The sequence below is a fragment of the Doryrhamphus excisus genome, linkage group LG16 (genome assembly GCF_037039965.1).
Source record: "Doryrhamphus excisus strain RoL-2023G ecotype Guam linkage group LG16, RoL_Dexc_Guam_v1.1, whole genome shotgun sequence".
Taxonomy (NCBI): domain Eukaryota; kingdom Metazoa; phylum Chordata; class Actinopteri; order Syngnathiformes; family Syngnathidae; genus Doryrhamphus; species Doryrhamphus excisus.
The window spans coordinates 16,411,185-16,427,527 of NC_136372.1; the positions used below are offsets into that span (position 1 = coordinate 16,411,185).

Below are 16,343 nucleotides of genomic sequence, written 5' to 3' on the forward strand. Positions count from 1 at the left end.
GGGCACGGCGACTAGCGGAAAGGAAACCCAGTCACAATATTTGGATCCGCCACGTAATGTAATTTTTTGAGGTGATGAGGATATGAATTAATCAGTTAATTGCAGATCAGAACTCTCAATAATTTTGAGTCATTCTGCAAGGCAGACGAGTGAATTTTCCATCAGATTAATGAAAATGATGGATTAATCCGCATTAATGCATTACTTTTGACAGCCCTAGAACTGATTTGACTTATGAGAACAGCTACCTCAAGCATCATGAGATATGATAACACACAGCAAATGTATGTGATTAATTAATTAGTCATATTTAATGCAATATTTTATTAAATTGCATGAATCGCATTTTTAATCTCTAAGATTTTATACAATGGGCTTCTTGTGCTTGAGTTATCTAAAGCGGACTTGGATTGGGTGTTGTTGTGTTGGGCCTTGTTTGATTGTAGTTGGGAGGGCACGGCGAGTAGCGGAGAGGAAACCCAGTCGCAATATTTGTATCGGCCACGTAATGTAATTTTTTGAGGCGATGACAATATTAATTAATCAGTTAATTGCAGATCAGAACTCTCAATAGTTTTTAATCTCTTTCCAGTATGAGCAATAACTGTGGGTGAATGTGTACAAAGACTGTACAAATACTGTATATAAGTAGTATATAAGTAGTATATAATCACACTGCTTGATGATCAAAATAGTCCCTAAAAAGCATCATTTTGCACGTTGTGCGTTAAAAATAACGAGCCCCGCTCCCGCCGGGCGTCCATTCTTGATCACGGTCTTACCCAAAAACACGATTAAAATCTGCCACAAACCAATAATAAAACAAAAAATAATAAAAAAATAAAATAAAATAACAACGCTTCTAAAAGTTTCCAGCTCCTTCATCAGTGTCACAGCTCGGTCCCATGCCGCGCTCGGGCCACCGGTGTCCCGCAGGGACAGTGGTTGTCACGACAACCAGAGTGCATGTGACAGCCAATCAGACCCAAACCCCCAGCCTACGTCAGGTCCCATGATGTCTGATTTTCCCTGGCCGTGTGTGTGTGTGTGTGTGTGTGTGTGTGTGTGTGTGAACCTGCTGGCAGTGGTGTCCATCTTGGCTGTGTCATCCCACTGACCTGTCCACAGTGACGGTATGTGACACCCCCTCTTTGTGTGTTCTTCTCCTCAAGTGACATCAACACCGGTGTGGACGTCCATGTATTTCCCCGGATATGATAAATAATATTCCTTATATGGAAAAAGCGTTCCCGCACTGCCTGTCACTTCATTGATCGCGTGGACAATGATGTTGTTTTAATGGCGTCCGTGTAAACCAGTCCTGACAGCGTGGCCAATCTGATTTTAGTACATGAATTAATTGTGTGTGTGTGTGTGTGTGTGTGTGTGTGTGTGTGTGTGAGTGGGCTAGCGTGCCCGTGGCTACGATTCTTCCTTCCTTGATGCGGAATGTTTGCTCCTTATTTGACCTCAAACAGTGCGAGGCAAAACTAGGACAGCATACAGGAAGTACACACACACACACGCACAGACTCAGCATATTCAAATCACCCCGACTAATCTAACACGCATCATCGGGATATGTGGTTTGATGCCGTGTTGATGTTTGCTGTTACGTTTTTCCCCAAAGGCGCAAAACAATCGATTTTCGAGTGCCCCGCTTTTAATATAATGTCCTTCAAGTTTGCATGCTCATTTTTATGGGGTTCATAATACAACCCCCCCCCCCCCCCACTCGAGCGCCTAAGGGGACTGTGAATATCTCATTTATAGAAATGAGTCATACTGCAAAAAAAAAAACACCATGTGAACCAGGACCGTTCCCCTCCGATGTGGAACCGCGCATTTCACGCTACACTTTGACTCACGCCCAAGCCTTTAATTGGCATTCGTTACGAATTTCGGTTGACCAAAAAGATTTGAACGCAACATTTTTTATCTAGTTATCCATTTCCCACTGCTTGCTAACTATAACAATAGACAATAGAAGAAGAAGAAGAAGAAGAAGAAGCTAACTGGCTTTAGTCTGCAAGCATTTTCTGTTCAATTAGTAGGCTGAGGTGGAAAACAGGACAGCAGGAGCAATGTGTTTTAATAAGGATACAAAAACACCACAGCCGAACGGCGCCAAAACGAGGCACAGTCAGAGGAGTGAAATACATGTGAGTTGCTGCGTCTAAATTAGTAGGTTGATTATTACAATTCAAACACAATTTGAGTGTATGGAGAAATGTTACAAAATATTTTAATATTTTGGTATTTTGATATTTTAGTATTGTAATATTTTGATATTTTACTATTTTGCTGCTTTACCATTTTAATATTTTAATATTTTAATATTTTAATATTTTAATATTTTAATATGTTAATATTTTAATATTTTAATATGTTAATATTTTAATATTTTAATATTTTAATATTTTAATATTTTATTTTAACATTTTGATGTTTTTATGTTTAAACATTTTGATGTTTTAACAGTTTTAATATTTTAATATTTTAATATTTTAATATTTTAATATTTTAATATTTTAATATTTTAATATTTTAATATTTTAATATTTTAATATTTTAATATTTTAATATTTTAATATTTTAATATTTTAATATTTTAATATTTTAATTATAAAAAATAAATGTAACTTGTAAAAGGCATTCAGAAGACGCATTCAAAGACACTGTGATGATATGTAGTATCCTACACTGGTCACTAGGTGTCGCTAATGTTACTGTAATATTTGGTGGGACACACAAGCACCAGACTTGCTCGCCTGAATTTATTGCGGATTCCAATTATTAACAAAAATCCATAATAAAAAGACACGGGCGACTGCCGGGCTGAAACTCAACTCGACTCTAAACCTGTGATGTCACTTCCTGTCTGTTTTAGGAACGCATTTATATCAGCACACACATTTATTTATGTCTTTGATGGCTTGTTTACTTTTATTATGTGTACTAAATTGGGTAATGGGTGACTATAGGGGTGTTATTCCATGTCTGGAGAGCTCTACTAATGTATGTTCTACTATATAAATGTCTTATTTGCCTTTTTAAGGCGTATAACATCTGACGTCTACACAAGGCCGATGCTGAGCACACCACCTCTGTTGGAAGCGGCGTGTTCTTGTAGTTGCTGTTGATGCTGTTATTTTAGCTTTCATTTGGATGGAACCTTCTGGGGATGGTACGCACAATCAAATATTCATGACGGCAAAGAAAAGGAAACATCAAACTCCAATGTGCCGACTCCCAGCACTGAACTCCGTGCACACACACTCTGTACTGTACACATTCTAGAAACATAGAATATTTGGGTGTCTGTTGGTAATGCGTATATGAGGACGTATATGGTCAAATCCATATCAAGTGGAATTCCTATTGGGATGTTTATTCCCATGTTTAACTTCCATACCCAGTGAAATATTCATTAAGGAATATCAATAGTTAATCTATTTTTAATTATATCCACCTTTTTTAGCACCTGAAAAACAAAAATCAAATTAATTCATTTTCTACTGCTTTTTCCTAACGAGGGTCGCGGGGGTGCTGGAGCCTATCCCAGCTGTCTTCTTCGGGCGAGAGAGGCGGGGTACACCCTGGACTGGTGGCCAGCCAATCACAGGGCACATATAGACAAACAACCATTCACACTCACATTCATACCTATGGACAATTTGGAGTCGCTAATTAACCTAGCATGCATGTTGTTGAAATAATTTTACTTTATTTTAGCTTTATTGTGTGCGAGATTCATTGTTGTACGCCCCCCCCCCTCCGCCCCCCCAAGTGCACACAGAGATGACCGAGGGTGGAATCGAACTCGGGTCTTCTAGCTGTGAGGCCTGCACGCTAAAGTTTATGACCTTCCAAATGGACTTTTTAACATTAGAGCCCTCTAGACATGAAATAGCATCCCTATAGTCACCTTTACACTTCTATGACCAAATATAGTAACATTACCGACACCTACTGGTCAGTGTAGAAAACTACATATCATCACATGTCTTTGAATGCATCTTATGTAGGTATTTTATTGAATTTAGTCAACACTTAAAGCACGTTTAGCAACAATACGCCCTGGACTGGTGGCCAGCCAATCACAGGGCACATATAGACAAACAACCATTCACACTCACATTCATACCTATGGACAATTTGGAGTCGCTAATTAACCTAGCATGCATGTTGTTGAAATAATTTTACTTTATTTTAGTTTTATTGTGTGCGAGATTCATTGTTGTACGCCCCCCCCCCCTGCCCCCCCAAGTGCACACAGAGATGACCGAGGGTGGAATCGAACTCGGGTCTTCTAGCTGTGAGGCCTGCACGCTAACGTTTATGACCTTCCAAATGGACTTTTTAACATTAGAGCCCTCTAGACATGAAATAGCATCCCTATAGTCACCTTTACACTTCTATGACCAAATATAATAACATTACCGACACCTACTGGTCAGTGTAGAAAACTACATATCATCACATGTCTTTGAATGCATCTTATGTAGGTATTTTATTTAATTTAGTCAACACTTAAAGCACGTTTAGCAACAATACGCCCTGGACTGGTGGCCAGCCAATCACAGGGCAGATATAGACAAACAACCATTCACACTCACATTCATACCTATGGACAATTTGAAGTCGCCAATTAACCTAGCATGCATGTTGTTGAAATAATTTTACTTTATTTTAGTTTTATTGTGTGCGAGATTGATTGTTTTTGTACGTCTACCCCAAGTGCACATTCATTCATTTTCTACTGCTTATCCTCACGAGGGTCATGGGTATGCTGGAGCCTATCCCAGCTGTCTTTGGTACACCCTGGACTGGTGGCCAGCCAATCACAGGGCACATATAGACAAACAACCATTCACACTCACATTCATACCTATGTACAATTTGGAGTCACTAATTAACCTAGCATGTTTTTTTTGGAATGTGGGAGGAAACCGGAGTACCCGGTGAAAACCCACGGGGAGAACATGCAGTGGTGGAATTGAACTCGGGTCTCCTAGCTGTGAGGTCTGCGCGCTAACCACACGACCGCCGTGCCGCTCATTCATTCATCACATGTGTAATAAATGTCTCTGCAACATTATATTGTTGGCGACGTGCGCCATGATCCAACTCAGTGCACTCATTAAGTGCACTCAGACTTGAGCACTAAGTCAATAAGTCTTAGGTTTCGGCCCTGTAATCCAAATGAATGGATTATTATATCAATATTTATCAACATTTTTTTTTTATTATCCCATCCTCCTGTAGATGCCCCCCCCCCAGACCCATCCACGCCACTTGACCTTCATCTTCCACGACCGCCGTTTGATCCTCCATCCACAGCAATGATGTTATTCCACTTACTCGTGTTTGCTCCTCAAGTCCCATGCCGTGTAAGTTGGACATGAAACGAAGCAACGAGACCACTACGGGAGGATAAAATAGAATATGGAAGGGAGTGGGTTCTTGTACGTGTCAGTGATGGCGACTAGGGGGGGAGGAGAGTGGGGGGGGGGGCGTGCACGGCAAACGTACTGGCGTCAGATGGTGGAACCAGGGCGAGTTAGATGGATGCGACGGGAAAAACAGGAGGCATGAAAGATTGATGTGATGCTAATTCGTCTAGGAGGGCTCCTCTGGCCGTCCCTCTAAAACCTTCTCATACACACTAGCCTCTACTTTTTATATTTAAGTAGAGACAACTTAATAAGGGCAATATTCCCATATCCCATATCGGTATTATGAAGATGATTCTCAAACATTTTTAGTCCCTGTCAAAACTAAATCTCATCGTTGGCTTCCTCTATAGAAACAAACCAAAAACATTCAATAGATTAAATTATGAATAGCATTCTTTATTGTCTTGCAAGTGTAAAAATAATTATTTATACATTATTTTTTTAACTATTTTATTATTTTTATTATATTTTAAAATAATTATTTATAAAAAATAATAAATAAAAAAATAAATTCATATAATATAAATGTTTTTTTTAAGTTCTTAATTGTCATACAAGTGAAAAAAAATAAGTCAATCAATGGTCATATTGTGAAATATAACAAACCAAAAAATATATATAATAAATAACTAAATTATGAATTTTCAAATAGATTTTCATAAATAACTATTATATTTTTTTTAATATTTTTATATATTTTTTAAGGTATATATTATATATTATACATTTTAAGGTATTCATTATCATATATCAATTATATAAAGCCAAGATAGAAAAAATACAAATATATATATATTAAATAAAAAAATATATTTTTTATTTTAAAAAGTTCTCAATTGTCGTACAACTGCAAAAAAAAAAAAAGTCAACCAATACTCATATCAAAATATACAAACAAAAAAATCAAACTAAAAATAAGCAGCAATGGGATATAAAAATGTCAAATATTCAAATAAATAACTATATATATTTTTTTTCAATTCTTTATACGGGTGCATAAAATAAGTTAACCATTGGCAACAACAACAAATAAATAAATAAATAAATCATAAATTACAAATAGTGTTCTTAGTTGACATGCAAGTGTAAAAAATAAGCAAGAAATAAGATATAAAAATATAGAAATAATTGTCTTCGGTTTCATAAAAGTGCAGAAAACAAGGTTTAAAAAAATCGAATAACTAAATTGAATGTGTTCAGTATAAAAATAGGCAAAATAAAACGTATTAATAATAAATAATAACAAATAAATATTTCAAATGTTGTGTAATCATACATGAACCGCTGTGACTCCCATCAAGGGAGAAAAGCCCAGAACATCTAATAGCTAAATAACATTCTCCACTGTCATACAAGTGTAATAATAAGTTAGCCACTGCTAATATGGAGTCCTAATATACTGTTTAATTAAAAAAAACTTAACAAGTTAGCTTCTTAACTCAGAAAACTAACTGAAGCAATGTCAGCGTCACAATATGAAAACAAAAGTAAAAGTACGTGAAGTGTAAAAAGAAGTCAAGCACCGCTAATGTCAGCTTTTTGTTGTTCCTATGACATGGAAGTCGAGCGCGATGCTACTGTGACACAGTCAACGTAAACGTACGACTGTGGTGACAGCAGGCCAAATGTTTACAGTCAAAACCTGCATGAGGATTACAACGGTGACACTTCCTGTGTGTGTGTGTGTGTGTGTGTGTGTGTGTGTTCCCAAGGGAATTAATCCCAATGACTTTGGTGATCCCCCGAAACGTCCAAAACTTGTGGACAGTTGCTCCTCTCTGACCTTTCCAGCATATGGTCGGCAAAAGTGAGCCAAGTGTGGCGATGAAGAAGTCATTTGCATAACTCAAAACAGGAAGTGACTCATGCGTAAAAAAAAGCTTTAAGCCTGTCGTCTCTAAGAGGATGTTTAGCTACATTTTAGTGTGTCTGTTTGTTCACTGTGTGTGTGTGTGTGTTGGGTGCCTTTCGCATCAGACATATTAAGGAGGATATTGTCATTTATGGGAATTTCACATTCAAGGTATTTAATTTTTTAACATGCTTTCCCCTGATGAATAATGCACTTGTGATGGAAAATAAGTCTTTCAAATTGTTTATTCGAACCAAAACAATCTGCAATGTCGACAGGCTGTTAAATACCACCCTCTAGCGGTAAGTGGTTGTAATAGCAGCTTGCCAATTTGTGGTTTTATGGCGATTTTTTTTAATGTTCCGTTTCAAATATAACCCGCGGAGGAAACATGGCGGACATTTAACGGCTCCAAATGAATTGGAGATGTGAATCAAGATTTGAATCACACTTTAACTGTTATTAGGAGCAATAAAGTTGGATTCAAAGACACCATGTAGTTTAAGTACAATTCACATCTTTTAGGTGTATTTTCTGTATTTTCTAAATGTTAATTGACACATCCACGTACTGTATTGTTGTTATTTTTATTTACACGTCATAAACACCCATATTTAAGATGTCGTTGTGATGTTCCGAGTGTCCTTGAATGCACCCTCCAAGAATGAGGAAGTGTTGTCCCAGAGGGAACGGACTATAGACGTGTTTAGTAGTTATTTATCTTATTCGATGTTGGGATTGCGCTGCTGTTTAACTGTTATTATGAGCAAAGAGGTTGCATTCACAGACAGCATGTAATTTCAATACAATTCACATCTTTTAGGTGTATTTTCTGTGATTTCCGAGCGTCTTAAATGCTAATTGACACATCCACGTACTGTGTTGTTGTTCTTTTTGTTTATGTACACGTCATTAATAATAATAATTAAGACGTCGTGATGTTCCGAGTGTCTTTGAATGCACCCTCCAAGAATGAGGAAGTGTTGTCCCAGAGGGAACGGACTATATACTTGTTTATTTATCTTATTCGATGTTGTGATTGCACTGCTGTTTTTAATGCTGTTATTATGAGCAAAGAGGTTGCATTCAAAGACACCATGTAATTTAAGTACAATTCACATCTTTTAGGTGTATTTTCTGTGATTTCCGAGCGTCTTAAATGCTAATTGACACATCCACGTACTGTATTGTTGTTCTTTTTGTGTATGCACACGTCAACACGTCATTAACGAGCTTAACGAAGACGTCGTGATGTTCCGAGTGTCCGTGAATGCACCCTCCCAAGAATGAGGAAGTGTTGTATAACTAACTGTGACGTCAAACTATACCGCCATAACAGATGGGCTCGGCTTTCATGAATTGTGCTAATTTAGCTAATTTTAGTTACACTCGTTTTTTTTTTATCTAATGGATTTTTTAAAAGGTTCAGATTCGTCCTGTGAGTTTTAAGAGTGCAAAGTTCAACGCCAGGACGAAGAAGATTAAGCTGACAAGCCTTAAACCTCTTAAGGCACACATTGGTGAGAAGTGTACTAATATTGCTTTGGACATCATCCATTTTACAGGCCGCCATTCTGCCAGCACTTCACTTTAAAACTTTCAAGAGCGAGCACATTTGTTCCCTAATCGCTCTTGCTGCTCCACCTCTGCTTTTTCTATCTGGCTACTCTGCACTATTTTTTTTTTTTTGCACCCATCTTCTTCACTCATAAGCCCCCTCAGCTCTAATTAGGCCGTGGTGTGTTTGTGTGTCAGTGTGGATGACGCTGTGGAGTGGTGTTCGGGGGCCCATCATTCTACGCTTTGCTATTACACCGGGCCCCCGCTTGGTGGCTGGTCAACTTAATGGAAATAACAATGTTATGGCGGTGCAATTTAGGTGCCAAAATAATTGTGTTGTGCAAGGTTTCATTACATTTGATGCATATGCAAATGAGGGTTGACGATGGCGTCTTATTGGTCCAAAAATATTGACAAAAATTTTGGTAGTATTCCTGCCGCTTAGTGTTAGCAATGTTCCATTAACATTACCATCAACCATGGCACGCCCAGCCTGATAGAGTGAAAATAAGTTTTCCTCCTATTCAGTGTGGAAGTGGTACGTATTTGACTTCTTTGTCCTTCTTCCCAGTCCGTTTAAAATCCTTCTTAGGTTTAGAATACATTCATTCATTCATTATTCACGGGGGTGCTGGAGCCTATCCCAGCTGTCTTCAGGCGAGAGGCAGGATACACCCTTGACTGGTGGCCAGCTAATCAGAGGGCACATATAGACAAACAACCATTCACACTCACATTCATACCTATGGACAATTTGGAGTCGCTCATTAACCTAGCATGTTTCTGGAATGTGGGAGGAAACCGGAGTACCCGGAGAAAACCCACGCATGCACGGGGAGAACATGCAAACTCCACACAGAGATGGCCGAGGGTGGAATTGAACTTGGGTCTCCCGCAAAGGAGTTGTGTAATGTCATAAATAATCAATTATAGGAGTGTATAAGTGACTATAGGGGTGCTACTTCATGTCTAGAGAGCTCTAATAATGTTAAAAAAACACATTTAGAATGTTCATTCATTCATTCATTTTCTAGCGCTTATCCTCATGAGGGTCACGGGGGTGCTGGAGCCTATCCCAGCTGTCTTTGGGCGAGAGGCGGGGTACACCCTGGACTGGTGGCCAGCCAATCACAAGGCTCATATAGACAAACAGCCATTCCCAAGTGTTCCAAATGGATAGAGGTACTCGGGTGGAACCAGTTGGTATCTGAGAGGTCAGAGGGGCGCGGCCTCACCGGCGTGGGTCCTCATGTGGATCTTTAACGTGGCCTTGGCTCTGAATCGACTCCCGCACGTGTTGCACGAGAAGGGTTTCTCTCCCGTGTGAGTCCTCATGTGTATCTTGAGGGCGGTGGTGCTGCTGAGTCGCTTCTCACACATGCCGCAAGGGTACGGCTTCTCCCCCGTGTGAGTCCTCAAGTGAACCTTCAACGCCGTCGTGCTGCTCAGCCTCTTGTCGCAGAAGTCGCAGGTGTACGGCTTATCGCCCGTGTGGATCCTCATGTGGCTCTTCAGCGCCGTCTGGGCTCGGAATGCGCCTCCGCAGGTGTTGCAGCGGAACGGTTTCTCCCCGGTGTGAGTCCGCATGTGGACCTTGAGGGCCGTGGCGCTGCTCAGTCTTTTCGCGCACAGGTCGCAAGGGTACGGCTTCTCGCCCGTGTGGGTCCGCATGTGCACTCTCAGCGCCGTCTTGTCGCCGAATCTCTTCTCGCAGTGGCCGCACGGGTACGGTTTCTCGCCGGTGTGGATCTTCATGTGACGGTTTAACGTGGCGATCACGGTGAATCTGTTCCCGCAGACGTCGCAGGCGAAGGGCTTCTCGCCGGTGTGGCTCATGATATGCAGCCTGAGTGTTGTTTTATTGTAAAACCTTTTCCCGCAGAGGCTACAAACGCACCGTTTCTCCCCTTTGCGGATTCTCGTACGTGCGTATGGACTTGAAGGCCCGTGTTTTAATTTACTCTCCGCGTTTGTGGTTTTATCCAATACCACATCCTCTATGTGGGAACTCTCCCGACCATCAGGAAAACACATCAAATTTTCCATCCCTTGCTTCATTTCCAGCTGCTCTCCATCCAGACTGGTGGAGTGTTCTTCTTTAATCTGTGGGGGCTCCACAATGGACCAGTCGGACCTAGTGAGAAGCTCCTGCGGCTTGGAGATATCTTGCTCTTGGAGGTCTTAAGGGACAAAGAACAAAACGGTATTACTCTTTATTGACGTCTTATGTGTTTATGAGTGCTGAGCTGATTGGGGCGTCGACAGGAAGTGACGTTGTGGGGTTTAAAAAAAAAATAGTCCATAGGAATAAATGGCATGGATGGTTGTCTATATGTGCCCTGTGATTGGTGGGTCCAGTCCAGGCTGGGATAGGCTCCAGCATACACTAATGAAGATGAAGCGGCATGGAATATGATCATATGGATATATTTTACCATGAGTGTTGCTTTTGTCCAGGTTTAGTTTTGCCTCTTCACGTGCGGCCTCGTCAACATCCGAACTGCGTAAACGAGGCTCGTGGTCACACTCCGATTCTTCTGCACGACTCCGACTCTCACCGAGGATCGGGTCCAGAGTCGGGTTGTCTCGGTCACGACTTGCCTGACAAATTAGTGTGAAGGTGTCTCGCTCCTGCTTCAGTTCCACTTTTCCGTCTTGACTGGTGCAGGGTTCCTCTTTAATTTGGGGTTCTTCTTGGTCCACATTGGACCAGGAAGACCCGGGAAGAACTTCCTGTTGCTCGTCTTGCTCTTGGGAATCTAATGGACCAAAAATGATAGATATAGATAATATAATAATGTCAACAATGACAAAAAGCTTCATCTAAATGAGCTGCAATGCTCCAATTCACTGCTGTGACGTCACAGCATCCTCACGTACAATGAAACAACACTTGTATTCTCGGTATACTGGACATTATATACTTCGTCCTGAATAAACTGCACATTTTCATGATTTACTAACCTAATCCCTGCAGCTTTATTCGGGGTGTGCGAATGGAATCCAAAAGCCGACGTTGGCGACCGATCTCCTCCTCATACTCGACGATAGTATTTATAAAGACCCCCGCAATCTCTTCCGCGGCGGCGGCAAGTCGTTCGTTGACAAAATGTCTAATGTACTGATACGAAGACATTGTTGCTTTATAACATGATAGTCATGTGTACACACATAATTACCGCTGTTCACGTCAACGCCTCTTTTTTGGAGCACACTTCCGCTATAGTCTTCTTCTGCTGGTCGTGTTGACAGTTGGGTGAAATAGTGCCACCCTCTGTTCATGAGCGTGAACTACAACAGGTTTCTCACGTCATTCCATTCCATGACGTCATCATTTGTGGACGCTGAATGGCAATATAAAGTTTTAGATATTGAAAAAAAATACTGTTGGGGCAAACAAAGTGTATCTCTAATAAGGAAATTAATGGTAAATAAAGAGACTGTATATTTTGGGGCTTTTACAATTAAAGTCGTCATATTACCTTCGTCGTCTGGGCGTTTGAGATGAGCAGTCGCCTCTCTTTGGCCATTATGTGCCTCTTTAGTTCTTTAACGGTGATTCGCGGCTCGGTAAAAACCGCCATTACAGAGTTGGTTCTTGAGAAAAACTTGTAATGTACATAAAAAATCGTGGCATCCGTTATAGGTCATCTTGTCGAGTTAGCGCTAACTAACGATGCTAATTTTTTTTGACAGTGACGTCAAAACGGACAGGCACCTGCCGCGGATGCCTATATGACGTCATAGTGACGGGACCGGTTGGTCACTTGGGCCCCGCACGTGTCTCCTTAATGGATGACAACGGCAAGAATAATTGTAAATAAAACCACATTTAATGTCATTGTAGGATGACATTTTGCTATTTAAATGTTATTTAAATTCTATTACATTTTTAACAATACAATATTCACTTGTACATGACATTTATTATTTAAAAATCATCCTAAAGTAACATTGTATGTCTTCCAGACATACACAATATAAACAATGTACAAATACTGTAGTATAGTCACAGAGGCATTTCAAAGTGCAGAAATACATTACTGTACATTTATTGCAGTTAATTGGTTCCAGTAAGTAGGATTCCTGATTTATAAATGGAGTATATTCATAGTTGTAACATAGAAAAACCTGTTTACAACATTATAAATATGTTTTTTAACCTCTCTGGTTCTGGTCCTAGTCAGGTGTGACTGCAGATACCACATCGCTGTAGGGTCCGTAGCGGCCATAAATGTCTTTTCCCACCACAGCAACACACAGCTTGTGCCCTGCGTTGTATTTGGTGATGGACACGCACATGGGCAGAGGTTTCGCGGCCACCGTGCCCAACGTTCTCCAAGCTGGGAAGACTCTGCTTCCCTTGACTTTTTCCATCGTCAGCAGGATACTGGAATGTGGCGAGAGAGAGAGAACGAGACAAAGCAAATGTGAGTAATGATGTGATAAAGGTGACTATAGGGGTGTTATTTAATATCTAGAAGGCTTTAATAATATGTTGAATAATATATGTGTACCTGTAGCTCTCCATCTGTGGCAGTGAGGTTTCCTTCTCATCCCCATTCCACATCACCGACAGGCTGGGAGGCTGCTTGATGAGAGCCAGGTGGACACTCACTTTTTCGGGGATGTTGTAAGACGCAGCCTCCATGTTCAGGACGGAGGGGAAAGGATTCAAAGGCAGAGTCGGATACGGAGGATCGTCCTTCGGAGTGGAAAATCAAACAAGCCGGGTGAGATTATAAATATCATTATTATTATCAATATTATTAGAGTCTGACCTGGTGTGAGAATACACGCGGGGCGCTGGTTATTTCGGAATGTGAGTGAGATTGTGCTTTGGTTTGCTTCATCGTTGGGACACAGGAATGAATGTTAGCAGGAAGACAGGGTTGTAATCCACGGACATACGAGCGTGTGAAGGAAGCCTACCTGACTCACAGGAGTCGTTTTACTTAAGTCTGCCATGGCTCTCATTATGGCTGGATAGACACGAGCAGAGGGCAAAAAAGATAAATGCATACATCCACTTTGACTCGTCAAACATAAACATACCTTGATTCTCTGTTTGCATCCTCTGTAAAGACAACTTGGTGGTTTCCTGAACACAAAAGAAGTTTAGAGAGATGACATTGCAAAATGTATCAATAGCGATTACACAAATCTCTTCAAAATAATTACAAAAGCAATCTTCACTTGCTAAATGTACTGCAAAAAAGGCCAGTAAGGATAATTCATAATGGCGCCTACAGAGAACATACTAACTCCTTATTTCTAAAATCACAAATACTTCAACTTGCTGATATAGTTCATCTTCAAACAGCTAAAATAATGCATAAATAATGCATAAGGCTAAAAATAACCAATTACCTTCTCTACAAGAGACGAGAAATATGATCTCTACATTTGAAACACTTATATGCTAGGACTACCTTAAAAATCCACATTTCAGTATGTGGAATCAAACTATGGAATGGATTGAGTAAGGAAATCAAACAATGCACAACAATGAGCCAATTCAAGAAGTTTAAAAAATTAAATAAAACTAAAATAAATCAAAATTATATTAGGAAAGAAGGAAGTGAACAAATGTAACAGTTACTGATTGTAAAAGTACCAGATGGAGGGGTAGGATTTAATAAGCTTTGCTTCTTCCTACTCCTTTTGGACATGTGGAACTGTGAACTGATTATGGGATGGCACTCAATTGTAATCTGATGCATGTTCAAATGAAATAAAACCATAACCATTACCAAATCAACATGATATTCAAGACTTACCATGATTTCTATCAGACCGTTTTTCTCTGTTTTCTGCTCCTTAATTTCTGTTGACGTTTCAATGAATAGTTATCAAATCAAATCCAGCAATGATAACTATTATTAGCATAATAACACGCTCTTACCCTCTGGAATGCTGTCATCGTCAGAGTCTAAGCTGCAGAGTAGGACATGGTGACATTGTGTCATTGTTTCACGGTTAACTTGAAACCATTTTCACACAAAATCGACATCATGGCTGCTGAAATTGACTCACTTGATAATTTCTCCTTCGTTTAAAGAAGTACTCTGAAATTGTGGAGATTTGTAGGTTTGTCAGAAATGATGAACGCAACAGTGACGTGTGAATCAGGAGTTTTCTAACCTTTTTTGTAGATTTCTTGGCGGCAAGTGCTGCTTTTGATCTCTTCGTAATAGTGTCAATACGTGCCTGAGGACCAAAAAAAAAAACATCTGTAGTGATGTACGACTCAAACAAACTCAAACAACCGCAACTCAAACAAACAATAACTTAGCCAATAAAATATGCTGGAAAAATTAAAGTCAAATCACTGCTAATGCAAACATAACCGCGAGTGGTCCCAACCTCGAGTTTTTGAATGGCGCTCTCATAATCTATGTCATGTTGAAGTTGTTGAATGGTTTCTGTTAAAAACTGCAGCCTGGAGTTCCTCACTCTGACTGCCTTCTGCACTTCCTGCTCGACCATTGCCTGGAGCTAAAAATAAAAATAAAAAAAACACATAAAATGCATTTTCCAAAGCATACAAAACAACTGCAATGGTGTCACTTACTTCAGACTGGGATAACTTTAGTTTCCAGTTCCCATAATCCTCAGCGTCAGGGAGCAACCGCTTCATTCTTTATAATAAAAAAACTGAGACAAATATGGAGGAAAATATGTCGCACTTATGGTTGTAAATATTGATAATAAATCACACCCAGTGAGACAAAACTAACTTGTTGTTGTTTTTTACTGCAATACAATAGAACCATGGTTAGCATCCACCCTGGTTAGCGTGTTTTTCCCGATTAATATTGAACATTTCGCTTTAGTTTGCGTACATTTTTTGGTTAGCATACCACATGACAATATTAATATGCTGAGTCCAAATGTGTTTTTTTTTATCACTAGGTCCAGGTTAGCGCTTTTTTTTCCCCAGTTAACGTCCAAAAGTTTGCCTTGGTTTGCATACATTTTCCGTTTACAATATGACAATATTAATACACCGCATGAGACTACACCGCATAATAAATCACATCGGCTACTGTACATTATTATCCGTGCTATGAAACGATGTGTGGTTAGCGTTGGAACACAATGCAAAAAAAAAACTACTTCAAACATTCAACTCGCTATGAAGCCAAAGTCTGATTTGCAGTTAGCCTGACGTCTTAAACGTTCGCTAAATTGAAACAAATTGATTTACACAAAATTGAATAAAAACATATGAGTAATACCTCTAAAAATCTCGTATTATACACTCTTCTTTGGCTCCGGAAGCGCTGTCGTCTTTGTTGTTGGTTTTCCTTCTACTTCCTCGTTTGATTGCTACGCAACGTTCTGCGGGAAATAGCGCCACCATTCGGTGAGGAGGATTCAGGATTTTATACTACCCAATTACATATACTTAGTCAAGCGCTACCCAGGGGTGTACTTCACCGCTTGTCCACTTGATGTCGCTAGAGGAC

At 39.9% G+C, this 16,343-nt stretch overlaps 2 protein-coding genes and 1 long non-coding RNA gene across 5 annotated transcripts in view; 1 reads left to right on the forward strand and 2 right to left on the reverse strand.

Moving 5' to 3' along the window:
• Positions 1-6,301: 6,301 nt before the first annotated feature.
• Positions 6,302-12,165, reverse strand: LOC131103325 (uncharacterized). Its single transcript, XM_058049485.2, has 3 exons — positions 11,836-12,165; positions 11,307-11,630; positions 6,302-11,051 (listed from the first exon to the last, which is right to left on the reverse strand). The coding sequence occupies exons 1-3, from the start codon at positions 12,005-12,007 to the stop codon at positions 10,087-10,089; spliced, it is 1,461 nt and encodes a 486-aa protein (XP_057905468.2). The 5' UTR covers positions 12,008-12,165; the 3' UTR covers positions 6,302-10,086.
• Positions 12,166-12,731: 566 nt separating this feature from the next.
• Positions 12,732-16,192, reverse strand: atf7ip2 (activating transcription factor 7 interacting protein 2). 3 transcript variants are annotated; one of them, XM_078797006.1, is made up of 12 exons: positions 16,113-16,169; positions 15,446-15,512; positions 15,238-15,369; positions 15,016-15,081; positions 14,908-14,939; positions 14,777-14,808; positions 14,652-14,698; positions 13,927-13,972; positions 13,804-13,853; positions 13,653-13,718; positions 13,389-13,576; positions 12,735-13,261 (listed from the first exon to the last, which is right to left on the reverse strand). In XM_078797006.1, the coding sequence occupies exons 2-12, from the start codon at positions 15,509-15,511 to the stop codon at positions 13,051-13,053; spliced, it is 936 nt and encodes a 311-aa protein (XP_078653132.1). In that variant the 5' UTR covers position 15,512; positions 16,113-16,169; the 3' UTR covers positions 12,735-13,050. The 3 variants fall into 3 exon arrangements, with proteins under 3 accessions (XP_078653133.1, XP_078653132.1, XP_057905471.2); XM_058049488.2 differs by having other exon boundaries at positions 12,736-13,261; positions 15,446-15,528; positions 16,113-16,192; XM_078797007.1 differs by lacking the exon at positions 13,653-13,718 and having other exon boundaries at positions 12,732-13,261; positions 13,813-13,853; positions 15,446-15,528; positions 16,113-16,192.
• The window catches only part of LOC131103328 (uncharacterized), a 29,345-nt gene continuing 25,739 nt past the window's right edge, over positions 12,738-16,343 (forward strand). Inside the window, exons 1-2 of the long non-coding RNA XR_013629930.1 lie at positions 12,738-13,301; positions 13,395-13,604. This is a non-coding gene — a long non-coding RNA (uncharacterized LOC131103328). The remainder of the gene's footprint in view (positions 13,302-13,394; positions 13,605-16,343) is intronic.